This window comes from Petromyzon marinus, chromosome 84 (genome assembly GCF_048934315.1).
Source record: "Petromyzon marinus isolate PM22_M1 ecotype Great Lakes invasive population chromosome 84, UKy_Petmar_22M1.pri1.0, whole genome shotgun sequence".
Classification (NCBI taxonomy): Eukaryota; Metazoa; Chordata; class Hyperoartia; order Petromyzontiformes; family Petromyzontidae; genus Petromyzon; species Petromyzon marinus.
The window spans coordinates 4,951,192-4,974,105 of record NC_133749.1 but is presented as its reverse complement, the minus strand read 5'-3'; the positions used below and the strand labels follow the sequence as shown (position 1 = coordinate 4,974,105).

At 51.4% G+C, this 22,914-nt stretch overlaps 1 protein-coding gene and 1 long non-coding RNA gene across 2 annotated transcripts in view; both read right to left on the bottom strand.

Annotated features, from left to right (window-relative positions):
- The window catches only part of LOC116938098 (eukaryotic translation initiation factor 3 subunit C-like), a 65,434-nt gene that overhangs the window by 23,500 nt on the left and 19,020 nt on the right, over positions 1–22,914 (bottom strand). The window contains exons 6-14 of the mRNA XM_076057819.1: positions 19,116–19,158; positions 18,558–18,712; positions 18,160–18,218; positions 16,882–17,134; positions 16,084–16,214; positions 12,823–12,982; positions 8,928–9,031; positions 5,047–5,188; positions 682–822 (exon numbers count right to left, since the gene is read on the bottom strand). Of these exons, the coding sequence (XP_075913934.1) occupies positions 682–822; positions 5,047–5,188; positions 8,928–9,031; positions 12,823–12,982; positions 16,084–16,214; positions 16,882–17,134; positions 18,160–18,218; positions 18,558–18,712; positions 19,116–19,158 (1,188 nt within the window). The remainder of the gene's footprint in view (positions 1–681; positions 823–5,046; positions 5,189–8,927; positions 9,032–12,822; positions 12,983–16,083; positions 16,215–16,881; positions 17,135–18,159; positions 18,219–18,557; positions 18,713–19,115; positions 19,159–22,914) is intronic.
- Positions 13,918–15,755, bottom strand: LOC142907877 (uncharacterized). The gene is made up of 3 exons (XR_012931326.1): positions 15,107–15,755; positions 14,671–14,701; positions 13,918–13,944 (listed from the first exon to the last, which is right to left on the bottom strand). It is a non-coding gene; the product is annotated as an uncharacterized LOC142907877 (long non-coding RNA).

The window sequence follows — 22,914 nt, the reverse complement described above, 5'->3', positions numbered from 1 at the left end:
CCCGGTCTCTCTCTCTCCCCGTGTCTCTCTCTCCCTCTCTCTCTCCCCGTGTCTCTCTCTCTCCCCGTGTCTCTCTCTCTCTCTCTCTCTCCCCCTGCCTCTCTCTCCCCGTGTCTCTCTCTCTCCCCGTGTCTCTCTCTCTCCCCGTGTGTCTCTCTCTCCCCGTGTCTCTCTCTCTCTCTCCCCGTGTCTCTCTCTCTCTCCCCGTGTCTCTCTCTCTCCCCGTGTGTCTCTCTCTCCCCGCGTCTCTCTCTCTCTCTCCCCGTGTCTCTCTCTCTCTCCCCGTGTCTCTCTCTCTCCCCGTGTGTCTCTCTCTCCCCGCGTCTCTCTCTCTCTCTCCCCGTGTGTCTCTCTCTCCCCGTGTCTCTCTCTCTCCCCGTGTCTCTCTCTCTCTCTCTCCCCCTGCCTCTCTCTCCCCGTGTGTCTCTCTCTCCCCGTGTCTCTCTCTCTCTCCCCGTGTCTCTCTCTCTCCCCGCGTCTCTCTCTCTCTCTCCCCATGTCCCTCTCTCTCCCCGTGTCTCTCTTTCTCTCCCCGTGTCTCTCTCTCTCCCCGCGTCTCTCTCTCTCTCTCTCCCCATGCCTCTCTCTCTCCCCGTGTGTCTCTCTCTCTCCCCATGCCTCTCTCTCTCCCCATGTCCCTCTCTCTCCCCCGTGTCTCTCTCTCTCCCCGTGTCTCTCTACCTGGATCTCTGTGCCGCCGGTGCCGGCGACGATGTTCTCCGCTTCCTCAGGGATATGCTCTCCGATGACGATGTTGTGGTTAGAGAAAATCGTCTCCATCAGCTCCTCCAGGTTGTCCAGACAGCGGTTCCACATGTCCTGCTACTCACCAACCACAAACACCAACAACCACAACCACCACCACAATCACCACCAACACCACAATTACTACAACCACAAACACCACAATTACTACCACCACCACCACAATTACTACAACCACAACCACCACAATCACTACCACAAACACCACAATCACTACAACAAACACCACAATCACCACCACCACAATTACCACAACCACCACCACCACAATCACTACCACAAACACCACAATCACTACCACAACCATCACCACCACAATTACTACAACCACCACAATTACTACAACCACAACCACCACAATTACTACAACCACCACCACAATTACTACAACCACAAACACCACAATTACTACCACCACCACCACAATTACTACAACCACAACCACCACAATCACTACCACTACCACCACAATCACTACCACAACCACCAACACCACAATTACTACAACCACAAACACCACAATAACTACAACCACCACCACAATTACTACAACCACAAACACCACAATTACTACCACCACCACCACAATTACTACCACAAACACCACAATCACTACCACAACCACAACCACCACAATCACCACCACCACAATCACTACAACCACAAACACCACAATTACTACCACCACCACCACCACAACTACTACCACAAACACCACAATAACTACAACCACCACCACAATTACTACAACCACAAACACCACAATTACTACAATCACCACCACCACAATTACTACCACAACCACCACCACAATTACTACCACAAACACCACCACCACAATCACTACCACAAACACCACCACCACAATCACTACCACAACCACCACCACCACAATCACTACCACAACCACCACCACAGTTACTACCACAAACACTACAGCCACCACCACCACAATCACTACCACAAACACCACCACCACAATCACTACCACAACCACCACCACCACAATCACTACCACAACCACCACCACAGTTACTACCACAAACACTACAGCCACCACCACCACAATTACTACCACAAACACCACAGCCACCACCACCACAATTACTACCACAAACACCACTACAATTACTACAACCACCACAATTACTACAACCACCACCACCACAATCACTACCACCACCACCACAATCACAACAATAACTACAACCACCACCACAATCACTACCACAAACACCACAATCACTACAACCACCACCACCACAATTACTACCACAAACACCACAGCCACCACCACCACAATTACTACCACAAACACCACAGCCACCACCACCACCACAATTACTACCACAAACACCACTACAATTACTACAACCACCACCACCACAATCACTACCACAACCACCACCACAATCACTACCACAAACACCACCACAATCACTATCACAACCACCACCACAATTACTACACCCACAACCACCACCACAATCACTACCACAAACACCACAATTACTACCACAACCACCACCACAATCACCACCACAACACCACCACAATTACTACCACAACCACCACAATCACTACCACAACCACCACAATCACTAACACAACCACCACCACCACAATCACTACCACTACCACCACAATTACTACCACAATCACCACCACAATTACTACCACAAACACCACAATAACTGCTCTCTGCGGTGAGTCTGTAGTGAGTGAGTCTGTAGTGAGTCTGTAGTGAGTCTGTAGTGAGTGAGTCTGTAGTGAGTGAGTCTGTAGTGAGTCTGTAGTGAGTGAGTCTGTAGTGAGTCTGTAGTGAGTCTGTAGTGAGTGAGTCTGTAGTGAGTCTGTAGTGAGTCTGTAGTGAGTCTGTAGTGAGTCTGTAGTGAGTGAGTCTGTAGTGAGTGAGTCTGTAGTGAGTCTGTAGTGAGTGAGTCTGTAGTGAGTCTGTAGTGAGTGAGTCTGTAGTGAGTCTGTAGTGAGTGAGTCTGTGGTGAGTGAGTCTGTAGTGAGTCTGTAGTGAGTGAGTCTGTAGTGAGTCTGTAGTGAGTGTGTAGTGAGTCTGTAGTGAGTCTGTAGTGAGTGAGTCTGTAGTGAGTCTGTAGTGAGTCTGTAGTGAGTGAGTCTGTAGTGAGTCTGTAGTGAGTCTGTAGTGAGTGAGTCTGTAGTGAGCGAGTCTGTGGTGAGTCTGTAGTGAGTCTGTAGTGAGTCTATAGTGAGTCTGTAGTGAGTCTGTAGTGAGTGTGTAGTGAGTCTGTAGTGAGTGAGTCTGTAGTGAGTGAGTCTGTAGTGAGTGAGTCTGTAGTGAGTGAGTCTGTAGTGAGTCTGTAGTGAGTGAGTCTGTAGTGAGTGAGTCTGTAGTGAGTCTGTAGTGAGTGAGTCTGTAGTGAGTGAGTCTGTAGTGAGTGAGTCTATAGTGAGTCTGTAGTGAGTCTGTAGTGAGTGAGTCTGTAGTGAGTCTGCAGTGAGTCTGTAGTGAGTCTGTAGTGAGTGAGTCTGTAGTGAGTCTGTAGTGAGTGAGTCTGTAGTGAGTCTGTAGTGAGTGAGTCTGTAGTGAGTCTGTAGTGAGTCTGTAGTGAGTGAGTCTGTAGTGAGTCTGTAGTGAGTGAGTCTGTAGTGAGTCTGTAGTGAGTCTGTAGTGAGTGAGTCTGTAGTGAGCGAGTCTGTGGTGAGTCTGTAGTGAGTCTGTAGTGAGTCTATAGTGAGTCTGTAGTGAGTCTGTAGTGAGTGTGTAGTGAGTCTGTAGTGAGTGAGTCTGTAGTGAGTCTGTAGTGAGTGAGTCTGTAGTGAGTGAGTCTATAGTGAGTCTGTAGTGAGTCTGTAGTGAGTGAGTCTGTAGTGAGTCTGCAGTGAGTCTGTAGTGAGTCTGTAGTGAGTGAGTCTGTAGTGAGTCTGTAGTGAGTCTGTAGTGAGTCTGTAGTGAGTGAGTCTGTAGTGAGTCTGTAGTGAGTCTGTAGTGAGTGAGTCTGTAGTGAGTCTGTAGTGAGTGAGTCTGTAGTGAGTCTGTAGTGAGTGAGTCTGTGGTGAGTGAGTCTGTAGTGAGTCTATAGTGAGTCTGTAGTGAGTGAGTCTGTAGTGAGTCTGTAGTGAGTGAGTGTGTAGTGAGTCTGTAGTGAGTGAGTCTGTAGTGAGTGAGTCTGTAGTGAGTGAGTCTGTAGTGAGTCTGTAGTGAGTGAGTCTGTAGTGAGTGAGTCTATAGTGAGTCTGTAGTGAGTCTGTAGTGAGTGAGTCTGTAGTGAGTCTGCAGTGAGTCTGTAGTGAGTCTGTAGTGAGTCTGTAGTGAGTCTGTAGTGAGTGAGTCTGTAGTGAGTGAGTCTGTAGTGAGTCTGTAGTGAGTGAGTCTGTAGTGAGTCTGTAGTGAGTCTGTAGTGAGTGAGTCTGTAGTGAGTCTGTAGTGAGTGAGTCTGTAGTGAGTCTGTAGTGAGTGAGTCTGTAGTGAGTCTGTAGTGAGTGAGTCTGTAGTGAGTCTGTAGTGAGTCTGTAGTGAGTGAGTCTGTAGTGAGTCTGTAGTGAGTCTGTAGTGAGTCTGTAGTGAGTGAGTCTGTAGTGAGTGTGTAGTCAGTCTGTGGTGAGTCTGTAGTGAGTGAGTGTAGTGAGTCTGTAGTGAGTGAGTCTGTAGTGAGTCTGTAGTGAGTGAGTCTGTAGTGAGTCTGTAGTGAGTGAGTCTGTAGTGAGTCTGTAGTGAGTGTGTAGTGAGTCTGTAGTGAGTCTGTAGTGAGTCTGTAGTGAGTGAGTCTGTAGTGAGTCTGTAGTGAGTCTGTAGTGAGTGAGTCTGTAGTGAGTCTGTAGTGAGTGAGTCTGTAGTGAGTCTGTAGTGAGTCTGTAGTGAGTGAGTCTGTAGTGAGTCTGTAGTGAGTGAGTCTATAGTGAGTCTGTAGTGAGTGTGTAGTGAGTCTGTAGTGAGTCTGTAGTGAGTCTGTAGTGAGTCTGTAGTCTGTAGTGAGTCTGTAGTGAGTCTGTAGTGAGTGAGTCTGTAGTGAGTCTGTAGTGAGTCTGTAGTGAGTGAGTCTCTAGTGAGTCTATAGTGAGTCTGTAGTAAGTGAGTCTGTAGTGAGTCTGTAGTGAGTCTGTAGTGAGTCTGTAGTGAGTGAGTCTGTAGTGAGTCTGTAGTGAGTCTATAGTGAGTCTGTAGTGAGTGAGTCTGTAGTGAGTGAGTCTCTAGTGAGTCTGCAGTGAGTCTGTAGTGAATCTGTAGTGAGTCTGTGGTGAATCTGTAGTGAGTCTGTAGTGAATCTGTAGTGAGTCTGTGGTGAGTCTGTGGTGAGTCTACAGAACCTTCATGCATGTAGCCAGACTGTTGCTATAGTTGAAGAAGGCTGTAATGAGGCTAAACTTGATCTTGACAAGCAACGCAGAGCCCAGATTGTGCTGCTCAGAGATGTTTGCCAGCTCCGTCAGCAGCTCGATCTGACCCGCACTGCAACCACAACAACCACAACAACCACCACAACCACCATCACAACAACAATCAGTAGCACGCACCACCATCACAACCACAATCAGTACCACCACCACCACGACCATCATCTTCACAGCATCCGTAACAACTACAGACAGCTCCGTCAGCAGCTCGATCTGACCCGCACTGCAACCACAACAACAACCACCACAACCACCATCACAACAACAATCAGTAGCACGCACCACCATCACAACCACAATCAGTACCACCACCACTATCATCGCCATCATCATCTTCACAGCATCCGTAACAACTACAGACAGCTCCGTCAGCAGCTCCATCTGACCCGCGCTGCAACAACAACCACCACCACCACCACCACAACCACCACCACCACAACAACCATAATCACCACCATCATCACAACAACAATCAGTACCACCACCACTATCATCGCCATCATCATCTTCACAGCATCCGTAACAACTACAGACAGCTCCGTCAGCAGCTCCATCTGACCCGCGCTGTAACAACAACCACCACCACCACAACCATCATCACAACAATCACCACCACCATCATCACAACAACAATCAGTACCACCACCATCATCACAACAACAATATCAGTACCACCACCACCACAACAACCACAACAACCACCACCACAACAACCACAGACAGCTCAGTCGTAGTGGTTGTTGTAGTTGTGATGTGTGTGGTGGTGGTGGTAGTAGTGGTGGTTGTAGTTGTGGTGGTTTAATAGGTGGTGGTAGATGTAGTGGTGGTAGTTGTAGTGGTGGTAGTTGTAGTGGTGGTAGTTGTAGTGGTCTTGGTGGTTATAGTCGTTGTTGTAGTGGTGGTTATAGTGGTTGTTGTAGTTGTGGTGGTTGTAGTGGTAGTTGTAGTGGTTGTGGTGGTTGTAGTGGTAGTGGTTGTTGTAGTTGTGGTGGTTGTAGTGGTAGTGGTTGTTGTAGTTGTGGTGGTTGTAGTGATGTGGTAGTGGTTGTTGTAGTTGTGGTGGTTGTAGTGGTAGTGGTTGTTGTAGTTGTGGTGGTTGTAGTGGTAGTGGTTGTTGTAGTTGTGGTGGTTGTAGTGGCAGTTGTTGTAGTGGTTGTTGTGGTGGTTTTAGTGGTAGTGCTTGTTGTAGTTGTAGTTGTGGTGGTTGTAGTGATAGTGGTTGTAGTGGTGGTGGTTGTTGTAGTTGTGGTGGTTGCAGTGGTAGTTGTTGTAGTGGTAGTGGTTGTTGTAGTTGTGGTGGTTGCAGTGGTATTTGTTGTAGTGGTAGTGGTTGTTGTAGTGGTTGTGGTTGTTGTAGTGGTTGTGGTTGTTGTAGTGGTTGCTGTAGTTGTGGTGGTTGTAGTTGTGGTGGTTGTAGTTGTGGTGGTTGTAGTTGTGGTGGTTGGTAGTTGTGGTGGTCTTGGTGGTTATGGTGGGTTGTTGTGTTGGCTGTGTTGGTTGTGGTGGTGGTAGTTTTGGTGGTGGTTGTGGTGGTTTTGGTTGTGGTGGTTGTTGTGGTGGCTGTGTTGGCTGTGTTGGTTATGGTGGTGGTAGTTTTGGTGGTGGTGGTGGTAGTTTTGGTGGTGGTTGCGGTTGTGGTGGTGGTGGTTGTTGTGGTGGTTGTGTTGGCTGTGTTGGTTGTGGTGGTGGTATTTTTGGTGGTGGTTGTGGTGGTTGTAGTTGTGGTGGTGGTAGTTGTGGTGGTTGTGGTGGTTGTTGTTAATGTTGTGGTGGTTGTGGTGGTTGTTGTAGTTGTGGTGGTTGTGGTGGTGGTTGTGGTTGTAGTTGTGGTGGTTGTAGTTGTGGTGGTTGTAGTTGTGGTGGTTGTGGTAGTTGTGGTAGTTGTGGTGGTTGTGGTGGTGGTTGTGGTGGTGGTTGTTGTGGTGGTTGTGGTGGTGGTTGTGGTGGTAGTTGTTGTGGTGGTTGTGGTGGTGGTTGTTGTGGTGGTTGTGGTTGTGGTGGTGGTTGTGGTGGTGGTGGTGGTGGTTGTGGTGGTGGTTGTGGTGGTGGTTGTGGTAGTTTTGGTGGTGGTTGTGGTGGTGGTAGTTGTGGTGGTGGTTGTGGTGGTAGTTGTTGTGGTGGTGGTAGTTGTGGTGGTGGTTGTGGTGGTAGTTGTTGTGGTGGTTGTAGTGGTGGTGGTGGTTGTGGTGGTGGTAGTTGTGGTGGTTGTTGAAGTTGTTGTGGTGGTTGTGGTGGTAGTGGTTGTTGTAGTTGTGGTGGTTGTTGTAGTTGTGGTGGTGGTGGTTGGTTGTTGTTGTGGTTGTTGTGGTCGTGGTAGTTGTTGTTGTGGTTGTTGTTGTTGTGGTGGTTGTTGTAGTTGTGGTGGTGGTTGTTGTAGTGGTTGTTGTAGTTGTGGTGGTTGTTGTAGTTGTGGTGGTGGTTGTTGTAGTTGTTGTTGTGGTTGTAGTGGTTGTTGTAGTTGTGGTGGTTGTTGTTGTTGTGGTTGTAGTTGTGGTGCTTGTTGTGGTTGCTGTTGTTGTGGTTGTTGTTGTAGTTGTTGTTGTTGTAGTTGTGGTTGTTGTTGTTGTGGTTGTTGTGGTAGATGTTGTGGTGGTTGTGGTTGTTGTTGTGGTTGTTGTGGTAGTTGCTGTAGTTGTTGTTGTTGTGGTTGCTGTGGTTGTTGTAGTTGTTGTGGTAGTTGTTGTTGTTGTAGCAGTTGTTGTTGTTGTTGTTGTAGTAGTTGTTGTTGTAGTTGTGGTTGGTGTGGTAGTTGTTGTGGTTGTTGTTGTTGTTGTTAATGTTGTTGTGGTTGTTGTTGTGGTTGTTAATGTTGTTGTTGTAGTAGTTGTTGTTGTAGTTGTGATTGTTGTGGTAGTTGTTGTGGTAGTTGTTGTGGTTGTTGTAGTGGTTGTTGTTGTAGTTGTGGTTGTTGTGGTAGTTGTTGTGGTTGTAGTTGTAGTTGTTGTTGTAGTTGTTGTTGTGGTGGTTGTTGTTGTGGTTGTTGTTGTGGTTGTTGTTGTGGTTGTTGTTGTGGTTGTTGTTGTGGTTGTTAATGTTGTTGTTGTAGTTGTGGTGGTTGTGGTTGTTGTAGTTGTGGTAGTTGTGGTTGTTGTTGTTGTGGTTGTTGTAGTTGTGGTTGTTGTGGTAGTTGTTGTGGTTGTTGTTGTGGTTGTTGTTGTTGTGGTGGTTGTTAATGTTGTTGTTGTTGTAGTAGTTGTTGTTGTAGTTGTGGTTGTTGTGGTAGTTGTTGTGGTAGTTGTTGTGGTTGTTGTAGTGGTTGTTGTTGTAGTAGTTGTTGTTGTAGTTGTGGTTGTTGTGGTAGTTGTTGTGGTAGTTGTTGTGGTTGTTGTTGTAGTTGTTGTAGTTGTTGTGGTTGTTGTTGTGGTTGTTGTTGTGGTTGTTGTGGTTGTTGTTGTGGTTGTTGTTGTGGTTGTTAATGTTGTTGTAGTTGTGGTGGTTGTGGTTGTTGTGGTTGTTGTTGTGGTTGTTGTTGTTGTAGCGGTGGTAGTTGTGGTTGTTGTGGTTGTTGTTGTGGTTGTTGTAGTTGTTGTAGTTGTGGTTGTTGTGGTAGTTGTTGTGGTTGTTGTGGTTGTTGTTGTGGTGGTTGTTAATGTTGTTGTAGTTGTTATTGTTGTAGTTGTGGTTGTTGTTGTTGTTGTGGTTGTTGTGGTGGTAGTTGTAGTTGTTGTGGTGGTTGTTGTAGTTGTTGTTGTTGTGGTGGTGGTTGTGGTTGTTGATGTTGTTAATGTTGTAGTTGTTGTTGTAGTTGTTGTTGTGGTTGTGGTTGTTATGTTGTTGTTGTTGTTGCTTCTCACCGGTCGGTTCCCTTCTTGCCCCGTGCCTGCAGAATCTCGTTCAGCTTCTTCACAACCACGGCGTGGGTGATCTCTGTGCCTTTAGCAAACATCTTGGGTTTCTCCTGTACCACAACAACATTAACAACAACATTAACAACAATAACAACAACCACCACAACCATCACCACCACCACCACGGCGTGGGTGATCTCTGTGCCTTTAGCAAACATCTTGGGTTTCTCCTGTACCACAACAACATTAACAACATTAACAACCACCACAACATTAACAACCACAACCACCACCACAACCATCACCACCACCACCACCACCACGGCGTGGGTGATCTCTGTGCCTTTAGCAAACATCTTGGGTTTCTCCTGTACCACAACAACACCCACAACAACCACCACAACATTAACAACAACCACCACAACCATCACCACCACCACCACGGCGTGGGTGATCTCTGTGCCTTTAGCAAACATCTTGGGTTTCTCCTGCAACACCACAACATTAACAACCACAACAACATTAACAACATTAACAACCACCACAACATTAACAACCACAACAACCACCATCACCACCATCACCACCACCACCACCACGGCGTGGGTGATCTCTGTGCCTTTAGCAAACATCTTGGGCTTCTCCTGTAACACAACATTAACAACAACATTAACAACCACCACAACATTCACAACAACCACCACAACAACCATCACCACCACGGCGTGGGTGATCTCTGTGCCTTTAGCAAACATCTTGGGTTTCTCCTGTACCACAACACCCACAACAACCACCACAACATTAACAACAACCACCACAACCATCATCACCACCACCACGGCGTGGGTGATCTCTGTGCCTTTAGCAAACATCTTGGGCTTCTCCTGTAACACCACAACAACATTAACAACAACATTAACAACCACAACAACATTAACAACCACCACAACAACCACAACAACCACCACAACCACCACAATCGTCACGGTGATAGTCGTTGTTGTTGTTGTGATCGTCATGGTGATAGTCGTGGTTGTTGTTGTTGTGATCGTCATGGTGATAGTCATGGTTGTTGTTGTTGTGATCGTCATGGTGATAGTCGTGGTTGTTGTTGTTGTGATCGTCATGGTGATAGTCATGGTTGTTGTTGTTGTGATCGTCATGGTGATAGTCGTGGTTGTTGTTGTTGTGATCGTCATGGTGATAGTCATGGTTGTTGTTGTTGTGATCGTCATGGTGATCGTCACGGTTGTTGTTGTTGTGATCGTCATGGTGATAGTCGTGGTTGTTGTTGTTGTGATCGTCATGGTTGTTGTTGTGATCATCACGGTGATCATCACGGTTGTTGTTGTTGTGATCGTCATGGTGATAGTCGTGGTTGTTGTTGTTGTGATCGTCATGGTGATAGTCATGGTTGTTGTTGTTGTTGTGATCGTCATGGTGATAGTCGTGGTTGTTGTTGTTGTGATCGTCATGGTGATAGTCATGGTTGTTGTTGTTGTGATCGTCATGGTGACAGTCATGGTTGTTATTGTTGTGATCGTCATGGTGATAGTCGTGGTTGTTGTTGTTGTTATCGTCATGGTGATAGTCGTAGTTGTTGTTGTTGTGATCGTCATGGTGATCATCACGGTTGTTGTTGTTGTGATCGTCATGGTGACAGTCGTGGTTGTTGTTGTTGTTGTGATCGTCATGGTGATCATCACGGTTGTTGTTGTTGTGATCGTCACGGTTGTTGTTGTTGTGATCGTCATGGTGATAGTCGTTGTTGTTGTGATCGTCATGGTGATAGTCGTGGTGATAGTCATGGTTGTTGTTGTGATCGTCATGGTGATAGTCATGGTTGTTGTTGTTGTGATCGTCATAGTGATAGTCGTGGTTGTTGTTGTTGTGATCGTCATGGTGATAGTCATGGTTGTTGATGTTGTTGTGATCGTCATGGTGATAGTCGTGGTTGTTGTTGTTGTGATCGTCATGGTGATAGTCGTGGTTGTTGTTGTGATCGTCATGGTGATAGTCATGGTTGTTGTGATCGTCACGGTGATAGTCATGGTTGTTGTTGTTGTTGTGATCGTCATGGTGATAGTCGTGGTTGTTGTTGTTGTGATCGTCATGGTGATAGTCATGGTTGTTGTTGTTGTGATCGTCATGGCGATCATCACGGTTGTTGTTGTGATCGTCATGGTGATAGTCGTGGCTGTTGTTGTTGTGATCGTCATGGTGATAGTCGTGGTTGTTGTTGTGATCGTCATGGTGATCATCACGGTGATCGTCACGGTTGTTGTCACGGCGATCGCCACGGTTGTTGTTGTTGTGATCGTCACGGTGATCATCACGGTTGTTGTTGTTGTGATCGTCATGGTGATAGTCGTGGTTGTTGTTGTTGTTGTGATCGTCATGGTGATAGTCATGGTTGTTGTTGTTGTTGTGATCGTCATGGTGATAGTCGTGGTTGTTGTTGTTGTGATCGTCATGGTTGTTGTTGTGATCATCACGGTGATCATCACGGTTGTTGTTGTTGTGATCGTCATGGTGATAGTCGTGGTTGTTGTTGTTGTGATCGTCATGGTGATAGTCATGGTTGTTGTTGTTGTTGTGATCGTCATGGTGATAGTCGTGGTTGTTGTTGTTGTGATCGTCATGGTGATAGTCGTGGTTGTTGTTGTTGTGATCGTCATGGTGATAGTCGTGGTTGTTGTTGTTGTTGTGATCGTCATGGTGATAGTTGTGGTGGTTGTTGTTGTGATCGTCATGGTGATAGTCGTGGTTGTTGTTGTGATCGTCATGGTGATCATCACGGTTGTTGTTGTTGTTATCGTCATGGTGATAGTCGTGGTTGTTGTTGTTGTTGTGATCGTCATGGTGATAGTCATGGTTGTTGTTGTTGTTGTGATCGTCATGGTGATAGTCGTGGTTGTTGTTGTTGTGATCGTCATGGTTGTTGTTGTGATCATCACGGTTGTTGTTGTTGTGATCGTCATGGTGATCATCACGGTTGTTGTTGTTGTGATCGTCATGGTGATAGTCGTGGTTGTTGTTGTTGTGATCGTCATGGTGATAGTCATGGTTGTTGTTGTTGTTGTGATCGTCATGGTGATAGTTGTGGTGGTTGTTGTTGTGATCGTCATGGTGATAGTCGTGGTTGTTGTTGTTGTGATCGTCATGGTGATCATCACGGTTGTTGTTGTGATCGTCACGGCGATCGCCACGGTTGTTGTTGTTGTGATCGTCACGGTGATAGTCATGGTTGTTGTTGTGATAGTCATGGTGATCGTCACGGTGATCGTCACGGTTGTTGTTGTCATGGTGATAGTCATGGTTGTTGTTGTTGTGATCGTCATGGCGATCGCCACGGTTGTTGTTGTTGTGATCGTCACGGTGATCGTCACGGTGATAGTCGTGGTGGTTGTTGTTGTTGTGATCGTCATGGCGATCGCCACGGTTGTTGTTGTTGTGATCGTCACGGTGATCGTCACGGTTGTTGTTGTTGTGATCGTCACGGTGATAGTCATGGTTGTTGTTGTTGTTGTGATCGTCACGGTGATCGTCATGGTTGTTGTTGTGATCGTCATGGTGATAGTCACGGTTGTTGTTGTTGTGATCGTCACGGTGATCGTCACGGTTGTTGTTGTTGTGATCGTCATGGTGATAGTCATGGTTGTTGTTGTTGTGATCGTCACGGTGATCGTCATGGTTGTTGTTGTCATGGTGATAGTTGTGGTTGTTGTTGTGATCGTCATGGTGATAGTTGTGGTTGTTGCTGTGATCGTCATGGTGATAGTCATGGTTGTTGTTGTTGTGATCGTCACGGTTGTTGTCATGGCGATCGTCATGGTTGTTGTTGTTGTTGTGATCGTCATGGCGATCGCTGCTGCTGCGATGTTGCTGCTGGTGCGGTTACCATGGGAACGCCCCCCTTGACCTGCTCCCAGCCCCCCTCGTCGCCCCCGCCGGCCCCCGGCCCCTCCCCTTCATCCCCCGGGCCCCCCTCCTCCTCGTCCCGGTGGTGACGAGGTCGCTTCTCTTTCACCTTCTTCTTTAGACTCTTCTTATCTCCATCCCTGGTGAGCAAGTGGTGAGTGAGTGGTGAGTGGTGAGTGGTGGTGGTGGTGGTGAGTTGTGGTGAGTGGTGAGGTCGCTTCTCTTTCACCTTCTTCTTTAGACTCTTCTTATCTCCATCCCTGGTGAGGATGTGGTGAGGAAGTGGTGAGTGGTGAGTGGTGGTGGTGGTGTGTGGTGAGTGGTGGTGAGTGGTGAGGTCGCTTCTCTTTCACCTTCTTCTTTAGACTCTTCTTATCTCCATCCCTGGTGAGCAAGTGGTGAGTGGTGAGTGAGTGGTGAGTGAGTGGTGAGTGAGTGGTGAGTGGTGGTGAGTTGTGGTGAGTGGTGAGGTCGCTTCTCTTTCACCTTCTTCTTCAGACTCTTCTTATCTCCATCCCTGGTGAGCAAGTGGTGAGTGGTGAGTGGTGGTGAGTGGTGAGTGAGTGGTGAGTCAGTGGTGAGTGGTGAGGTCGCTTCTCTTTCACCATCTTCTTTAGACTCTTCTTATCTCCATCCCTGGTGAGGAGGTGGTGAGGAAGTGGTGAGTGGTGAGTGGTGAGTGAGTGAGTGAGTGGTGAGTGAGTGGTGAGTGGTGGTGAGTGGTGAGTGGTGAGGTCGCTTCTCTTTCACCTTCTTCTTTAGACTCTTCTTATCTCCATCCCTGGTGAGGAGGTGGTGAGTGGTGAGTGGTGGTGTGTGGTGAGTGGTGAGGTCGCTTCTCTTTCACCTTCTTCTTTAGACTCTTCTTATCTCCATCCCTGGTGAGGAGGTGGTGAGTGAGTGGTGAGTGGTGAGGAGTGGTGAGTAGTGGTGGTGGTGGTGAGTGGTGGTGAGTAGTGGTGAGTGGTGAGGTCGCTTCTCTTTCACCTTCTTCTTCAGACTCTTCTTATCTCCATCCCTGGTGAGCAAGTGGTGAGTGGTGAGTGAGTGGTGAGTGAGTGGTGAGTGGTGGTGAGTGGTGACGAGGTCGCTTCTCTTCCACCTTCTTCTTCAGACTCTTCTTATCTCCATCCCTGGTGAGCAAGTGGTGAGTGGTGAGTGAGTGGTGGTGAGTGGTGAGTGGTGGTGAGGTCGTTTCTCTTTCACCTTCTTCTTCAGACTCTTCTTATCTCCATCCCTGGTGAGCAAGTGGTGAGTGGTGGTGAGTGGTGAGGAGTGGTGAGTGGTGGTGAGTGGTGAGGTCGCTTCTCTTTCACCTTCTTCTTCAGACTCTTCTTATCTCCATCCCTGGTGAGGAGGTGGTGAGGAAGTGGTGAGTGGTGAGTGAGTGGTGGTGAGTGTGTAGTGGTGAGTGAGTGGTGAGTGGTGGTGAGTGGTGAGGTCGCTTCTCTTTCACCTTCTTCTTCAGACTCTTCTTATCTCCATCCCTGGTGAGCAAGTGGTGAGTGGTGGTGGTGAGTGGTGAGTGTGTGGTGGTGGTGAGTGGTGAGGTCGTTTCTCCTTCACCTCCTTCTTCAGACTCTTCTTATCTCCATCCCTGGTGAGCAAGTGGTGAGTGGTGGTGAGTGGTGAGTGGTGGTGAGTGGTGAGTGAGTGGTGAGTGGTGAGGTCGCTTCTCCTTCACCTCCTTCTTTAGACTCTTCTTATCTCCATCCCTAGTGAGCAAGTGGTGAGTGGTGAGTGAGTGGTGAGTGAGTGGTGAGTGAGTGGTGAGTGAGTGGTGAGTGGTGGTGAGTGGTGGTGAGTGGTGAGGTCGCTTCTCCTTCACCTTCTTCTTTAGACTCTTCTTATCTCCATCCCTGGTGAGCGAGCGGTGAGCGAGTGGTGGTGAGGGAGTGGTGAGTGAGTGGTGAGTGAGTGGTGGTGAGTGGTGGTGAGTGGTGAGTGGTGGTGAGTGAGTGGTGAGTGAGTGGTGAGTGGTGAGGTCGCTTCTCCTTCACCTCCTTCTTTAGACTCTTCTTATCTCCATCCCTGGTGAGCGAGCGGTGAGCGAGTGGTGGTGAGGTGGTGGTGGTGAGCGAGTGGTGAGTGGTGAGCGGGTGGTGAGTGGTGAGGAGACACTCACCGCTTGAGGAACCTCTCTCGGCCATGGTCATGGCTGCCGTGCCCTCACCGTCCGATGATTCAGAGTTTACTCTCCGCTCCGAGTCTCTGTGAGCGAGTGGTGGTGGTGAGCGGGTGGTGAGTGGTGAGGAGACACTCACCGCTTGAGGAACCTCTCGGCCATGGTCATGGCTGCCGTGCCCTCTCCGTCCGATGATTCAGAGTTTACTCTCCGCTCCGAGTCGCTGTGAGCGAGTGGTGGTGCTGAGCGAGTGGTGGTGGTGAGCGAGTGGTGAGCAAGTGGTGAGCGGGTGGTGAGTGGTGAGGAGACACTCACCGCTTGAGGAACCTCTCGGCCATGGTCATGGCTGCCGTTCCCTCACCGTCCGATGATTCAGAGTTTACTCTCCGCTCCGAGTCTCTGTGAGCGAGTGGTGGTGGTGAGCGAGTGGTGGTGAGCGGGTGGTGGTGAGCGGGTGGTGAGTGGTGAGGAGACACTCACCGCTTGAGGAACCTCTCGGCCATGGTCATGGCTGCCGTTCCCTCTCCGTCCGATGATTCAGAGTTTACTCTCCGCTCCGAGTCTCTGTGAGCGAGTGGTGGTGGTGGTGAGCGAGTGGTGGTGAGCAAGTGGTGAGCGGGTGGTGAGTGGTGAGGAGACACTCACCGCTTGAGGAACCTCTCGGCCATGGTCATGGCTGCCGTTCCCTCACCGTCCGATGATTCAGAGTTTACTCTCCGCTCCGAGTCGCTGTGAGCGAGTGGTGGTGGTGAGCGAGTGGTGGTGGTGGTGGTGAGCGAGTGAGGAGACACTCACCGCTTGAGGAACCTCTCGGCCATGGTCATGGCTGCCGTGCCCTCACCGTCCGATGATTCAGAGTTTACTCTCCGCTCCGAGTCTCTGTGAGCGAGTGGTGGTGGTGGTGGTGGTGGTGAGCGAGTGGTGAGCAAGTGGTGAGCGGGTGGTGAGTGGTGAGGAGACACTCACCGCTTGAGGAACCTCTCGGCCATGGTCATGGCTGCCGTGCCCTCACCGTCCGATGATTCAGAGTTTACTCTCCGCTCCGAGTCTCTGTGAGCGAGTGGTGGTGGTGAGCGAGTGGTGGTGGTGGTGGTGAGCAGGTGAGGAGACACTCACCGCTTGAGGAACCTCTCGGCCATGGTCATGGCTGCCGTGCCCTCACCGTCCGATGATTCAGAGTCGCTCTCTGCGTCTGATGAGCCCCAATCGCCATCGTCAGAATCCGAGTCGTCATCCTCACCGTCGCCCTGCGAGCATCCACAGCCGCTCACCGTTAACACCACTCACCAACCACCGCTCACCACCACTCACCACCACTCACCACTGTCACTCACCACCACTCACCACCACTCACCACTGTTACACCCTCACCACCACTCACCACCACTCACCACCACTCACCACCCTCACCACCACTCACCACCACTCACCATTGTTACACACTCACCACCCTCACCACCACTCACCACCACTCACCACCGTTACACCCTCACCACCACTCACCACCACTCACCACTGTTACACCCTCACCACCACTCACCACCACTCACCACCGTTACACCCTCACCACCACTCACCACCACTCACCTGTTACACCCTCACCACCACTCACCACCACTCACCACTGTTACACCCTCACCACCACTCACCACTGTTACACCCTCACCACCACTCACCACTGTTACACCCTCACCACCACCACCACCCTCACCACCCTCACCACCACCACCTTCACCACCACCACCACCACCCTCACCACCACCACCACCCTCACCACCCTCACCACCACCACCACCCTCACCACCACTCACCACCACCTTCACCACCACCCTCACCCCCCCCACCCTCACCACCACCCCCCACCGTGCCCCCCCCCACCGTGCCCCCCCCCCCCCACCGAGCCCCCCACGGCACCTTAAGGAACTTGCTCTTGATGTCGGCGCCTCCCCCCACCGTGACGGCGCCCTCCCCCCCCACCGTGGCTGCCGGAGTGGGGGGCTGCTTCTTCAGGAAGCTGGCCGGCCCCCCACCACAGCTATCTGACGAACTCCCTCCACTGTCACCGTCATCACCAGAGCCTGGTGGGGGGGTGAGTGGTGGGGGGGTGAGTAGTGGGGGGGTGAGTGGGTGGAGTGGGGGGGTGAGTGGGTGGAGTGGGGGGCTGCTTCTTCAGGAAGCTGGCCGGCCCCCCACCACAGCTATCTGACGAACTCCCTCCACTGTCACCGTCATCACCAGAGCCTGGTGGGGGGGTGAGTGGTGGGGGGGTGAGTAGTGGGGGGGGGGGTGAGTGGGTGGAGTGGGGGGGTGAGTGGGTGGAGTGGGGGGCTGCTTCTTCAGGAAGCTGGCCGGCCCCCCACCACAGCTATCTGACGAACTCCCTCCACTGTCACCGTCATCACCAGAGCCTGGTGGTGGGGGGGGTGAGTGGTGGGGGGGTGAGTAGTGGTGGGGGGGTGAGTAGTGGGGGGGTGAGTGGGTGGAGTGGGGGGCTGCTTCTTCAGGAAGCTGGCCGGCCCCCCACCACAGCTATCTGACGAACTCCCTCCACTGTCACCGTCATCACCAGAGCCTGGTGGTGGGGGGGTGGTGAGTGGTGGGGGGGTGAGTGAGTAGTGGGGGGGGGTGAGTGGTGGTGGGGGGGTGAGTGGGTGGAGTGGGGGGCTGCTTCTTCAGGAAGCTGGCCGGCCCCCCACCACAGCTATCTGACGAACTCCCTCCACTGTCACCGTCATCACCAGAGCCTGGTGGTGGGGGGGTGGTGAGTGGTGGGGGGGTGAGTAGTGGTGGGGGGGTGAGTAGTGGGGGGGTGAGTGGGTGGAGTGGGGGGCTGCTTCTTCAGGAAGCTGGCCGGCCCCCCACCACAGCTATCTGACGAACTCCCTCCACTGTCACCGTCATCACCAGAGCCTGGTGGTGGGGGGGTGGTGAGTGGTGGGGGGGTGAGTGAGTAGTGGGGGGGGGTGAGTGGTGGTGGGGGGGTGAGTGGGTGGAGTGGGGGGCTGCTTCTTCAGGAAGCTGGCCGGCCCCCCACCACAGCTATCTGACGAACTCCCTCCACTGTCACCGTCATCACCAGAGCCTGGTGGTGGGGGGGTGGTGAGTGGTGGGGGGGTGAGTAGTGGTGGGGGGGTGAGTAGTGGGGGGGTGAGTAGTGGGTGGAGTGGGGGGCTGCTTCTTCAGGAAGCTGGCCGGCCCCCCACCACAGCTATCTGACGAACTCCCTCCACTGTCACCGTCATCACCAGAGCCTGGTGGTGGGGGGGGGGTGGGGGGGTGAGTGGTGGGGGGGTGAGTAGTGGGGGGGGGTGAGTGGGTGGAGTGGGGGGCTGCTTCTTCAGGAAGCTGGCCGGCCCCCCACCACAGCTATCTGACGAACTCCCTCCACTGTCACCGTCATCACCAGAGCCTGGTGGGGGGGGGGTGGTGAGTGGTGGGGGGGTGAGTAGTGGGGGGGGGGTGAGTGGTGGGGGGGGGGGTGAGTGGGTGGAGTGGGGGGCTGCTTCTTCAGGAAGCTGGCCGGCCCCCCACCACTGCTATCTGACGAACTCCCTCCACTGTCACCGTCATCACCAGAGCCTGGTGGTGGGGGGGTGGTGAGTGGTGGGGGGGTGAGTAGTGGGGGGGTGAGTAGTGGGGGGGGGTTGAGTGGGTGGAGTGGGGGGCTGCTTCTTCAGGAAGCTGGCCGGCCCCCCACCACAGCTATCTGACGAACTCCCTCCACTGTCACCGTCATCACCAGAGCCTGGTGGTGGGGGGGTGAGTGGTGGGGGGGTGAGTAGTGGGGGGGTGAGTAGTGGGGGGGGGGTGAGTGGGGGGGTGAGTGGGAGGGGGTGAGTGGGGGGGTGAGTGGGTGGAGTGGGGGGGTGAATGGAGTGGTGGGGGGGGTGAATGGAGTGGTGGGGGGGTGTTAGTGGGGGGTGTTAGTGGGGGGCACGGTGGGGGGTGTTAGTGGGGGGTGAGTGGGTGGAGTGGGGGGGTGAATGGAGTGGTGGGGGGTGTTAGTGGGGGGTGTTAGTGGGGGGTGTTAGTGGGGGGTGTTAGTGGGGGGCGTTAGTGGGGGGTGTTAGTGGGGGTGTTAGTGGGGGGTGTTAGTGGGGGAGTGTTAGTGGGGGGTGTTAGTGGGGGGCACGGTGGGGGTCACTCACCGGCATCGTCACTGTCGCCTTCCTCATCCGACTGCACAGGGTTCTGCAAACAACGACAACAACTTGGTGAGTAGTGGTGAGTAGTGGTGAGTGTAGTGGTGAGTGTAGTAGTGGTGAGTGTAGTGGTGAGTGTGTAGTGGTGAGTAGTGGTGAGTAGTGGTGAGTAGTGGTGAGTAGTGGTGAGTGGTGGTGAGTGTAGTGGTGAGTAGTGGTGAGTAGTGGTGAGTGTAGTGGTGAGTAGTGGTGAGTAGTGGTGAGTGGTGGTGAGTAGTGGTGAGTAGTGGTGAGTGTAGTGGTGAGTAGTGGTGAGTAGTGGTGAGTGGTGGTGAGAGTAGTGGTGAGTAGTGGTGAGTGTAGTGGTGAGTGCAGTGGTGTGTGGTGGTGAGTAGTGGTGAGTAGTGGTGAGTGAGTAGTGGTGAGTGTGTAGTGGTGAGTGTGTAGTGGTGAGTGTGTAGTGGTGAGTATGTAGTGGTGAGTATGTAGTGGTGAGTGTATAGTGGTGAGTATGTAGTGGTGAGTGTATAGTGGTGAGTGTGTAGTGGTGAGTGTGTAGTGGTGAGTGTGTAGTGGTGAGTGTATAGTGGTGAGTATGTAGTGGTGAGTGTGTAGTGGTGAGTGTGTAGTGGTGAGTATGTAGTGGTGAGTGTGTAGTGGTGAGTGTGTAGTGGTGTGTAGTGGTGAGTGTATAGTGGTGAGTGTGTAGTGGTGAGTAGTGGTGAGTGTGTAGTGGTGAGTGTGTAGTGGTGAGTGTATAGTGGTGAGTGCGTAGTGGTGAGTGTGTAGTGGTGAGTGTGTAGTGGTGAGTGTGTAGTGGTGAGTGTGTAGTGGTGAGTGTGTAGTGGTGAGTGTGTAGTGGTGAGCGTGTAGTGGCGAGTGTGTAGTGGCGAGTGTGTAGTGGTGAGTGTGTAGTGGTGAGTGTGTAGTGGTGAGTGTGTAGTGGTGAGTGTGTAGTGGTGAGTGTGTAGTGGTGAGTGTGTAGTGGTGAGCGTGTAGTGGTGAGTGTGTAGTGGCGAGTGTGTAGTGGTGAGTGTGTAGTGGTGAGCGTGTAGTGGTGAGCGTGTAGTGGTGAGTGTGTAGTGGTGAGTGTGTAGTGGTGAGCGTGTAGTGGTGAGTGTGTAGTGGTGAGTGTGTAGTGGTGAGTGTGTAGTGGTGAGTGCGTAGTGGTGAGTGTATAGTGGTGAGCGTGTAGTGGTGAGTGTGTAGTGGTGAGTGTGTAGTGGTGAGTGTGTAGTGGTGAGTGTGTAGTGGTGAGTGTGTAGTGGTGAGTGTATAGTGGTGAGCGTTCAGCGCTGAGCGTAGTGGTGAGTGTGTAGTGGTGAGTGTGTAGTGGTGAGTGTATAGTGGTGAGTGTGTAGTGGTGAGCGTGTAGTGGTGAGTATGTAGTGGTGAGTGTATAGTGGTGAGTGCGTAGTGGTGAGTGTGTAGTGGTGAGTGCGTAGTGGTGAGCGTGTAGTGGTGAGTATGTAGTGGTGAGTGTATAGTGGTGAGTGCGTAGTGGTGAGCGTGTAGTGGTGAGTGTGTAGTGGTGAATGTGTAGTGGTGAGTGTGTAGTGGTGAGTGTATAGTGGTGAGTGTATAGTGGTGAGCGTATAGTGGTGAGCGTGTAGTGGTGAGTATGTAGTGGTGAGTGTGTAGTGGTGAGTGTGTAGTGGTGAGTGTGTAGTGGTGAGTGTGTAGTGGTGAGTGTGTAGTGGTGAGTGTGTAGTGGTGAGTGTGTAGTGGTGAGTGTGTAGTGGTGAGTGTGTAGTGGTGAGTGTGTAGTGGTGAGTGTGTAGCGGTGAGCGTTCAGCGCTGAGCGTAGCGGTGAGTGTGTAGTGGTGAGCGTGTAGTGGTGAGTGTGTAGTGGTGAGTGTGTAGTGGCGAGTGTGTAGTGGTGAGTGTGTAGTGGTGAGTGTGTAGTGGTGAGTGTGTAGCGGTGAGCGTTCAGCGCTGAGCGTAGCGGTGAGTGTGTAGTGGTGAGCGTGTAGTGGTGAGTGTGTAGTGGTGAGTGTATAGTGGTGAGTGTGTAGTGGTGAGCGTGTAGTGGTGAGCGTGTAGTGGTGAGCGTGTAGTGGTGAGCGTGTAGTGGTGAGTGTGTAGTGGTGAGTGTGTAGTGGTGAGTGTGTAGTGGTGAGTGTGTAGTGGTGAGTGTGTAGTGGTGAGTGTGTAGTGGTGAGTGTATAGTGGTGAGTGTGTAGTGGTGAGTGTGTAGTGGTGAGCGTGTAGTGGTGAGTGTTCAGCGCTGAGCGTAGCGGTGAGCGTGCAGAGTGGTGAGTGTGTAGTGGTGAGTGTGTAGTGGTGAGTGTGTAGTGGTGAGTATGTAGTGGTGAGTATGTAGTGGTGAGTGTGTAGTGGTGAGTGTGTAGTGGTGAGTGTATAGTGGTGAGTGTGTAGTGGTGAGTGTGTAGTGGTGAGTGTGTAGTGGTGAGTGTGTAGTTGCGAGTGTGTAGTTGCGAGTGAGTAGTGGTGAGCGTGTAGTGGTGAGTGTGTAGTGGTGAGTGTGTAGTGGCGAGTGTATAGTGGTGAGTGTGTAGTGGTGAGTGTGTAGTGGTGAGTGTGTAGTGGTGAGTGTGTAGTGGTGAGCGTGTAGTGGTGAGTGTGTAGTGTTGAGTGTGTAGTGGTGAGTGTGTAGTGGTGAGCGTGTAGTGGTGAGCGTGTAGTGGTGAGTGTGTAGTGGTGAGTGTGTAGTGGTGAGTGTGTAGTGGTGAGTGTGTAGTGGTGAGTGTGTAGTGGTGAGTGTGTAGTGGTGAGTGTGTAGTGGTGAGCGTGTAGTGGTGAGCGTGTAGTGGTGAGTAGTGGTGAGTGTGTAGTGGTGAGTGTGTAGTGGTGAGCGTGTAGTGGTGAGCGTGTAGTGGTGAGTGTGTAGTGGTGAGTGTGTAGTGGTGAGTGTGTAGTGGTGAGCGTGTAGTGGTGAGCGTGTAGTGGTGAGTATGTAGTGGTGAGTGTGTAGTGGTGAGCGTGTAGTGGTGAGTGTGTAGTGGTGAGTGTGTAGTGGTGAGCGTGTAGTGGTGAGCGTGTAGTGGTGAGCGTGTAGTGGTGAGCGTGTAGTGGTGAGCGTGTAGTGGTGAGCGTGTAGTGGTGAGCGTGTAGTGGTGAGTGTGTAGTGGTGAGCGTGTAGTGGTGAGTGTGTAGTGGTGAGTGTGTAGTGTTGAGTGTGTAGTGGTGAGTGTGTAGTGGTGAGTGTGTAGTGGTGAGCGTGTAGTGGTGAGCGTGTAGTGGTGAGTGTGTAGTGGTGAGTGTGTAGTGGTGAGTGTGTAGTGGTGAGTGTGTAGTGGTGAGTGTGTAGTGGTGAGTGTGTAGTGGTGAGTGTGTAGTGGTGAGTGTGTAGTGGTGAGTGTGTAGTGGTGAGCGTGTAGTGGTGAGTGTGTAGTGGTGAGCGTGTAGTGGTGAGTAGTGGTGAGTGTGTAGTGGTGAGTGTGTAGTGGTGAGCGTGTAGTGGTGAGTATGTAGTGGTGAGTGTATAGTGGTGAGTGTGTAGTGGTGAGTGTGTAGTGGTGAGTGTGTAGTGGTGAGTGTGTAGTGGTGAGTGTGTAGTGGTGAGTGTGTAGTGGTGAGCGTGTAGTGGTGAGCGTGTAGTGGTGAGCGTGTAGTGGTGAGTGTGTAGTGGTGAGCGTGTAGTGGTGAGTATGTAGTGGTGAGTGTGTAGTGGTAAGAGTGTAGTGGTGAGTGTGTAGTGGTGAGTGTGTAGTGGTGAGTGTGTAGTGGTGAGCGTGTAGTGGTGAGTATGTAGTGGTGAGTGTATAGTGGTGAGTATGTAGTGGTGAGTGTGTAGTGGTGAGTGTGTAGTGGTGAGTGTGTAGTGGTGAGTGTGTAGTGGTGA